The 9,807-nt window shown below is 36.9% G+C and overlaps 1 protein-coding gene across 2 annotated transcripts; it reads right to left on the bottom strand.

The window, feature by feature from the left end:
• On the bottom strand, positions 1 to 9,241 carry LOC131710085 (DEP domain-containing protein 1B-like). 2 transcript variants are annotated; one of them, XM_059012572.1, is made up of 12 exons: positions 9,011 to 9,241; positions 7,575 to 7,840; positions 7,106 to 7,247; positions 6,841 to 6,968; positions 6,081 to 6,211; positions 4,973 to 5,020; positions 4,670 to 4,810; positions 3,100 to 4,113; positions 2,635 to 2,801; positions 2,176 to 2,352; positions 1,724 to 1,909; positions 1 to 1,572 (listed from the first exon to the last, which is right to left on the bottom strand). In XM_059012572.1, exons 1-12 carry the CDS (start codon positions 9,056 to 9,058, stop codon positions 1,411 to 1,413), a joined length of 2,610 nt encoding a protein of 869 aa, XP_058868555.1. In that variant the 5' UTR covers positions 9,059 to 9,241; the 3' UTR covers positions 1 to 1,410. The 2 variants fall into 2 exon arrangements, with proteins under 2 accessions (XP_058868555.1, XP_058868558.1); XM_059012575.1 differs by lacking the exon at positions 3,100 to 4,113 and having other exon boundaries at positions 9,011 to 9,236.
• Positions 9,242 to 9,807: the final 566 nt, after the last annotated feature.

The following is a 9,807-nucleotide window of genomic DNA, read 5'->3' as shown; positions in this document are numbered from 1 at the left end:
TACCGCCAACATGCGTCTTTTATTGGTGGATTAAAATGTTTGACTGTGGTTCTTACAGTGTGTATTTACAGACAGCAAAAGATTGAAAGCATAATCAGTGTCTTGCTGAATTGCCAACATTTAAAAAATGTAATACTTTGTCTAACATGGTGTTCAATGTCTTACGTTTTAGAAGATATCTTTAGACAGGGCACCACACAACATACACATGCAGAGGTACTTTTAAAAGTCTACCATGGCAGTTATGTATTTAAAACTTAAAACACAAACATGCGCTCCAAAGATTACCATTTAAAACTGGTAGCTGACAGGAAAGGGAATTGCACAGTAGGACATACAAATAAACATCCAATAAAGGAATCACTACAGCCAGCAAGACCTTGAATTACAGTATAGGCACAAACATGTCCTACTTAACTGAAATGTAACAAAACTCACTCTAACACACATTTAAATATCCTTGTACCTGCATAAACCGAACACACGTCATCAATCAATACCAAAAAATGCACTCGGATGTACATCTGTATTCTATTGTTAAAGTTGCCACAGAATAACGCTTCACTCCAGTTTGGTTTAATTAGTGTCTGGTCAAACACATGCCATACAATTGTTTTAATACCAACCTGCTGTTCTCTGAAGCACTGACCAAACGCAACAGATAAAAATGTGAGAACTCACAAACATTTCCTTAATGCACTAAATATTACAGTGATTATTCCAGTGTAAAAATAATAATTTTCAAGTATCTACATCTTATTGGCATGAACTAGTTTAAAGAAATGTACATGCATGCCTTGTTCTGGGTACATTAATCATTATTTAACAGACAACTGAAAGAAAAAAAGATTGTGCAAATCCTAGACTAAATAATCATATATTTTGTACAGGTGAAATGTTAGTAGTACTTTAACATGGGCAATAAATATTCCTTGTAAACACTTTATGCAGCAGAACAGGACATTAGTCCTGGTTCATTCTGGGACTTTATATAACATTTTCCTCTCCTATAAATTAATTTGTTAATATTTTGATAGTGAGTTGCAGTCCAGATTTTGAAAGGTGCAACACACCTTGGTGACCTTGTTTAATCAGAACAGAGGCGATCAGTACTTTTTTTTTTTTTTTAGGTAAACTAAAATAATAAAAGCTCTGGATGTATATTTTTATGCTGGACTGCTTGGAGACAGCCCCAAGAAAGTATGAAGTAAAGAGATTTCAAAAGAATAGAACATATTAGACCAAGTTTAGTGTTTAGATTTACTGCACTTTTAGCTTCCGTAATATACTCTGAGAGTGAAAACTAAAAGAGTAAAAAAACTCAGGATTTCTTTCAGCAGTTACATCTTGTTAAAATGACTGACACCAATAAAAGTTTGACAAATTGAAATTTGCAACCAAAGCTGAATCTCACGTCCGGAAGCTCCTGGTTCTTTGAAATGGCTGGAATGGTTTCTTGAGAGTGAAAAACATCAGCTGAGGTTTAAATGTAGGTTTTTCTGGAAACAGAGCTGCCTCGCTTTCCACTGTGGGAAGTCGCTTCTTGTAGACTTCAGGATAAGACTTCTGAAACTAATGGAGAGAAAATGAAAACTGTTAAACATGAAGCAGTGGCATCTCAGTATCTCCTTCAGAAATTGTGTTTTTTACATTTGAATATGGGTTTTACTAAAAACTCATGAAATGATTACCAGTCTGAAACAAAGAGAAATTGCTGCATAACCTGTTTAAGTTTCTTCTTTTTGTCTTTGATGGACAGTTCTTTATCCTTAATGATCCCTTCCAGCAATTCCGCCATTGGAGCCAGTGAGCTACTGGCTCTCTGCTCATCAAACTCTTCTTTGCTGATCTGTTTGCAGTAGGATTGAGAAACAATAGAGGCATCTGCATCGGCTCCAGCATACTTTATCTAAAAAAAAGATATATACATTCAAATTAACATAAGACTCATTTAAATGAATTATGATTAGTATACAGCATACCGAGTATGTAGACTGTAAAATCCATATAAACGGAATATTTTGCATAACATCTGCATAGGACTATGATGCATCTATTAGTTAGCATATGCCAACAGTATGCAGAATACTAAAAGTCCCTTGGTGCATGTAGCATACTGGTGACATTTTATTTTTAAATGGGATATCCACCCATGCATGCTATAAAGTGACCCACCTGAACTCTTCGCATGTGGGCCAAATGCTCCTCAACTGCACTCTGTAGCCGATTAGGAACCTTCAGGATCTCATCATAATTGTCCATCATAAATGTTACCAGCTTAGTGGCCAGAAGTTCATCCAAGTCAACCTCATCCGCTGAACACAAGATACTACGAGAAAAGGTCTGAACCATCTGAGGAGGGAAAAAAACCCCACAGTATTTAAGAGCTATTACTTCTGCTCTGGATAGGGGGTATTGTTTCTGCTATAAATAGAGGAGGAAATTAGTAATGCCCCAACAACCTATCCAATACAATAATGCATGACAGAGTGCTCAGATATTGATATGGAATTATACAAGACATTTTTGTTTTGTGTTCTACTGGATATTAAATGTATGTATTTACAAACTATCTACTGGGCTTCAATGCTTACAACAAGCAATGCATGTTACATGACGACATTATGAACCTACCAGGGTTCTGGTCCCAATGGCATCATTGAGTGGTGGGATCTGAGTATTCTGACAAATCCGTGCCATCAGTCTCATCAGTAACTGCAGCTTTCTCCTGTTTACTGGAGGCAGGAGAAGACAGCAAACCTGAAGGGCTTCGGTTGCAATTTGCTGCTTCTGCAGAAGGCCTATATCATGAGGAACAAAATGTTGATTCTAAATATGCCCCATTTCAAGGAATCCTTATAAAATTAGCTAGTCAGAAATAACAGTGATAAACAGTACGACCAATTAGGTAAGAAACCACTAGATGATCAATAGCTTTTGTTTAACATTCAGCAAGCAAAAAAAAAAAAATCTAGCTTGTAATTTTGAAAGATTCACAACACCTGAACCCAACAATCAAATGCCACCAATGCCTGTAAAACAAAAGCTACAAGATGATTCCACAGACAGAATCATCCTCTCTTGTGAAATGGTGCTTACTTGACATGCTGCTAGACTGAGGGTTTGTGCTACCAGTATCACTGAGTGAGCTGGACCAAGCTTTTTGACCCGAAGCCAGTGATAGAGGGGCAGTGCTTAACTCTGTAAGAGGTTTGCTTGGAGAGCCAGGCTGGAGCTTGTTGAAGGAGTTGGTAAAGCAGGGATTCTCAGAGAGGAGGCAGTCTTTGGCACTTCTCAAAGTCTTTGCATGATGAAAATTACCCTGACCAACACTCTGACGTTCAGTCCCTTCGTTCCTCAATGGCAAAGTTGACACATTTCCTGGGCTGAAACAATCCTGGCAGGATTTACAATGGGAACCGTGTGTAGTTGGCATGCAGTGCACCGACTGTGCTCTTTGCAGCATCACTCCATACCCCTGATCTGTGCTCTCTTTGTCTTCAGGGTTTGCCAAAAGTTCAGCAGTGGAAGTGAAGGCGGAAAAAGAATGTCTGTTCCTTCTGAGATCTGCGCCGTATAAGCTTTCTTCAGAGCAGTATCTGTACGTGGAGACCCAGGGGTTCAAAGTCTCACTTTGAAGTCCCTTGAGATTTTGCAAGCTATTGCCGCGATTTATTTTTAACACTTGGTTTTCATCTGAAATGTGTTTTCTAGCCCGTAGGCTACTTTGGTTTGTGTGGATCAAGAAAGGTTGGGAGATGGATCTCTGGTATCTTTGTTCTTTTGTAGCACTAACACTGTGTGTGTGTGAACAAGTATTTCCATTTGAGCTAGATGCTTCTCTGCAGTTTATTGGTAGGGGTCTAAGAGTTCCAGCATTCCATTCTTTTGAATGACCACTGATCACATGTTGTAGGGATTCAATTGGTTCACATGCCCCTTGCTGTACCTTTCTAGACAAGCTCAGCATAATGTTTTCAATAGATATATGGGAACTGAGCCTGCACCGTCTCCCCTCTTCAGCTGTTGGCTTCTGCTGAATTCGCAGAGGTTGTTTTACAGTCTCCTTCCTTTGTGGGGTTTGCTTCTGCAGTGCAATAAACCCTGACAACGCTGCATGAGGTGCAATGAAACGGAAGGTGACAAACGAATGAAAAGGTTACAGATAAAGACCCACTTTTCAAACAGTGACATAAATAAAACAAACATGCTTACAAAAATGTTTTAAAAATTGCAGCATGCAATGTGTGATGTGTTCAATGAACATTCCATGCAGATTACTGTGCGAGAACAATGAAGTTACAGACAAAAAAGGGTGAGGCAAACTGAACATGTAAATTAAGCAACCCAAAGCATATCCTTAAAAATGTAATGAAGTCAAGATTCTTCTTTATGCCAGCTAACACATTCAGTTCACATTTAGATGGACAAGTCCTGTAAACATCATACCCATTCAAATGTAGAGACATAGTATTTTTTTTTTTTTACTAGTGTTGTGAATTTTTTTTTTTTTTTTAATTACAATTTGACAATTACAGAGTCTCTGTTTTATTCACAAAGATTTCACACACTATATAGCCAATAAGTGACCCAACCTACAAAGTATAAGTGAAATACATTAAATAAAGCCTTATTACTGATACTTTGACAATTATATATAATGACTCACCAAGGATATTGACGAAAATATCATAGAGCTGAAAAGTGAGCAAAGGCTCTTTCAGTTTGTGGAAGTAATCTGCTACTGTTTTCAAGACGTCTCTCTCAAACCCAGGATACATCGGCTGTTTAAGCTCACTACCATTAGGCCCTGAGAGAGAAAAAACAAAACAAAAACCACAATACTGTATGTATGCAGTACTAAACCAAAACAGACAACATTCTGATCGTTTTGGGATTTTATATAAGTTTACAGATAAGAGAAATGCAGTCTCTCAAGAAGTTTTAGGTCGAGTGTTAAAATGATACTTACAGTTTGCTAAGCATTTCATGGCAGATAAAACCCAATGAGGAAGCTCTTCTGTTAAAAAATGAGCAAGGTTTAAAAACTGAACGTACATATACAGACAGTAATTATTATTATTATTATTATTATTATTTATTTCTTAGCAGACGCCCTTATCCAGGGCGACTTACAATCGTAAGCAAATACATTAAGTGTTACAATATAAGTAATACAATAAGAGCAAGATAAATACAATGACTTTTGTTCAAGCAAAGTACGACAAAAATACAATTCAATAATACAGCAGATAACAGTGATAGTTACATCAGGATATGATTAAATACAAAATACTACAGATTAAACACTTGTAGGATTACAGTATTCTGAAGTACAGGATTAAATGCAGTAAAATAGGGGGCAGATAAGAGCAAGTAAAGTGCATTTAAGGAAGGGTGATAGTGTCCCAGGATAAAAACAGAGGAGTTCTACAGGTGCTGTTTGAAGAGGTGAGCAAGGAGAAGGATTTTATAGAGAAAACATGATAAACAGTTAGTGTAGAAAAAACTGAACACTGTAGCCCATGAGTATCAATTGTAACCCCACCCCCGTAATGTGACTACCTGACTTTCACAAACGTGAAACATTGAAAACAACAAACTACTGATGGCCCTTCTACAGTAAAGTATAGTCACGGTATAATTTACTATCAACATTGTCTAACCAAATTTGTAACTTATTGAATCATTGATTCTTGAAATGTATTTTTGTTTATGACTGTAAGGTCGCCCTGGATAAGGGTGTCTGCTGAGAAATAAATAATAATAATAATAATAATAATAATAATAATAATAATAAATAAATAAATAAATAAATAAATAAATAAATAAATAAATAGACCAGTGTACTGTTCATCTTAGGAATTTAGCTACAGTAATGGACACACATACCGAGGGCCTTATACCCCTGGAATATGTTAGTTAATGGGTTAGAACATTTTTTTCAAAATCAACAGACCCATTTTTAAGTCTGTGGATTAAGATTTTATGATGAAAGTTACATATTAAACGTGAAGTAAAACACATTTAATATGTAAATCAAAGTCCAATTCATTCATTGCAGCTTGCAGAGATCTTACCGGATTTGTCTTGCAGAACCACAACTCCTTGCTTATTGGTATTGTACACATTGTAAAGTATATGCTTGGGGTTTATCAGTTTTGAGTCCAGCACACCATTGAGGGATTCCAGTCCCACTATCTTCTGTAAACTGTTTAAAAAAAAAAAAAGATATATATAATTCATAACTACACAAATATACCAATCTTAACCAGTAAGTCACTTTTCAAAATGTGAGGTATTTAGACACATTTGTCCTGAAATTTAAAAAAAATCATTTCTGATTATTAGTGACACTAACATTATTAGTTCCTTCTTGGTACGATCAGCCCCTATACCTAAGCATTAGTAGCATATGCTCTGAGAAAAGTTGGGCAATTATGCTAACAACCACTTAAATAGATGCAATAGGTAGTTCATTTTTGATAAATGCCTACATTTAATTTGTGATGTTTTTTACCTTACTTCTTAAAGTTGCCCGGGGTGTACATGACAGTGCCAGACCGCAATATACTTTTACCAGGGCCAGTATAAAGCAATGGCAGTATGAAACAAGTACAATTGAAAGCCAAGTTAAAATAAACAGCCTTCTCATTCATCACAGTTGCTAACTATAGAGTTGTGTAACTGTTGCTCGTTAGTTTATTTTACATTTGTGGTGCGAGAACTACAGCAGTATGTTCGACTTTCAATACACTTCATATTGTAGCAAAAAAAGGCTGACTCTCACACTCCAACACATGCCCATCTCAGGAAAAACAAACCACGAGTTTTACATACTGTGCAAGAGTCATCGATTTCCAAATGTGCTCCACATTCCTGGGTGAGATTTCTCTCCTGTGTACCAGCTTGCACTCATGCACCTCTCCAATCGCAATGCTGTGCCGCTTGTTCCACAACTCCGAATTCTTAAAAAAAAAAAAAAAAAAAAAAAAAAAAACAACACACACACACACAAGTGAAATGTATAAATCACCCAACAAATATAGTATGTTCTTTGTATTTTAATTTGAAGACTGTTAAAGTATGTGTATGTATGTCTTACCAGAACAAGTGGCCTCATTGGATTCTTATCCTGTGAAGACATTGGTTCATAATCATCCCATTTCGGAAATTTGGGAATACAATTCTTTTCAGTGTACTGAGGCCTTTTAGGATATGGCTTTAGTGGGGATGATGGAGGAAACCTGTATTAAATAAGAAAGAATATTAACTGTAGTTCGCATCTATACATAAATGTACTCCTAAATTAAATACCGATATACGTATTTTCTAAAAAACAGTTGCAATCTTGCTTTACAATCCTCAGTTTCAGGTTTCAGAGACTCAAAAGCATAATGATTTGGTGCCTTTGTATTAAGGTGGAAAGACAGAGTTGTGAGATTATTTCCATTGTGAACAGTATTGAATGTAACAGTTAACTCAGTTACCAAGTAACCCCAAATTGTCATATACATGGCAAAAATGTTTTAAGTCAGTAAAGAGGACTGGGTGGTGTCAGTTGTTCCTCTTACCTGTGCAATTGTCCATTGTCCTCAAAGTCTTCTTTGCCCCACCTTCCCTTTATGTCCTCTATCACATGATTTTTCAAGTATTTCTTTAGCAGCTGTACAGTCTGAGTACGGGTGACCTCAGGGCCAAAGTTCTGGTTACTCTTAAGCAGCTTGTGTAGCCAATCCACAGCTTCGGAAGCAGTGAAACAGCTTTCATAGGTTCGGAAATGAACCCGATGCTTCCTCAATGGCATGCCAGCACGAAACAGCTTAATTGTTTCATTCCACTGTAAGCGTACAAAAATATAAAAATAAATAACAGCATAAAGTAAGTGTTAGCTAAATAAAGAAAGACAACAAGGCATTGGTTATTAACTTGAAAAGAAAGAGCTTAGCAATCTGGCCGGACAGAAGGTCAAGTCAGGTAAAAAGCGGATCAATGCCATGAAATTACAGTAACTTGTGCAGACTGATGTTGTGTCCCAGGGGCATTTGAAGCACCGTAAAATAAAGGTTTGTCTATAATACAGTAATTCCAATGACTCCACCCCAGTTCAGACTATTGCAAATATGTACTACGTTGAACTGACACTTCCTTTATGTTATTGACATAGGAAACAGCTCTTTACCTATGCTCTGGTTTTACTGGAGTGTCATATTCGGGTCATTCCGTGACAAATCTCCCAACAGGTTACACCCTGCCATCTCTGATTTACACCAAACTTGGTTCTGGGGTTGTTTCAGGCAAACAAGCTCACATTTATATTGCTATACTGATTAGGTAAAGGGGTCAGAAGTTAGAGAGGTCAAAATGTGGTTGATGTGTACCTCTCCTTAACGTTAACCAACCTTTTACTCAAGCGGTTTGTGCTACAGACTTTTGGGAGGTGTCATTTTGGGGTACTCAGCATCTTTCTCTGGCCAGCGATACTGCTGTGATTCCCACCAGGGTGCATGAATTGGATATAAAAGGTCAAAATCTGTATTAAGGTGTAAATTTCTTTTGTTTTCTTTCAAAGTATTTTTTTTTTGCTGTGAGGTTTCTAATACAATGACACCTCTCACAAGTCTGTAGCACAAACCGTTTTTGAGTAAAAGGTTGGTTAACGTTAAGAGTGGGTACACATCAACCACATTTTGACACCTCTAACTTTTTTACCCCTTTACCTAATCAGTCTAACAATGCAAATATGAGCTTGTTTGCCTGAAACAACCCCAGAACCAAGTTTGGTGTAAACATGAGACGGCGGGGTTTAAAATCCAAATTGTTTGGGGTGCTTCGTCATAGAATTACCCATTACAGTTATTACATCATAATTAAAAAAAAAACTGAAATGCAGAACTTAAAAATTAAAGCGCTTTTCTTAAGATTTACATTCCTTGGTGAACCATACGCAACCGCATAGCCACACAACGACCTGCCCACAGACTTTGTACCTGAGAAGCAGAGCACTTACCAGTTTTGTAGCTCGGTACGGACCAGGCCCAATTACTTTCCCTTCCATGTTTACCGCTTAGAATTTGTATTTCAGTTATATGCTATGATTCCATATTTACACACGGATTATTTCAACTCCTACTTTTCCCTATTTACCACTCACTCGCCTGCTGAACTCCGAAACTCACAAAATAGTTTGAATTCAGTAGCTTCAAACCTAACATCGTGATTGGACCGGAGGCATGATCATGTGACCTTACCTTATTCCTAATATGGAAAGAGGAAAGAGACATTAAAGGGGAAGTTTATTGCAGCATAGAAATGCTCGTGGCATTAATGAAAACTTGACCACGGATTTGTGCACATGTGCTTAAAAGAGATACAGAAAAATACAATGCATTAAATAACATGTGCAAAAAAGTAAGCACAACCATGTTTTTAAAGGAGTTTTTTTAAGTTTAGTTTTAAAATAATTTATTTTCCAGTAGAAGCAGTTGCGGGGGTCTTTTTAAACAGTTCGTTCCTGATGGAGATCGGCCCTTCTTACTATTAACCCTAGACCAGCACAGCATACTAGATTGATTTGTTAATGCACCTAAAATAGCATTTAGTACCTGGTGATGTAAAATCAGGGTAACCATGAACATGGTATCAGATTTTAATATTTTTTTGTAAAGCATAACAAAAACAGCAGAGGAAAATGTTAGTATAAATTGAATATGTCTTTAAAACTCCTGCCTTTACTTGCTTCCGTTTAACAAAGTGCATTGCCTTGTTGATTGAAATAATTGTAATTTCTGCGTTTAAGCACAGCAG

This window comes from Acipenser ruthenus, chromosome 1 (genome assembly GCF_902713425.1).
Source record: "Acipenser ruthenus chromosome 1, fAciRut3.2 maternal haplotype, whole genome shotgun sequence".
Taxonomy (NCBI): Eukaryota; Metazoa; Chordata; class Actinopteri; order Acipenseriformes; family Acipenseridae; genus Acipenser; species Acipenser ruthenus.
The sequence above is the reverse complement of the archived record's forward strand: the minus strand, read 5'-3'. Positions and strand labels throughout refer to the sequence as shown.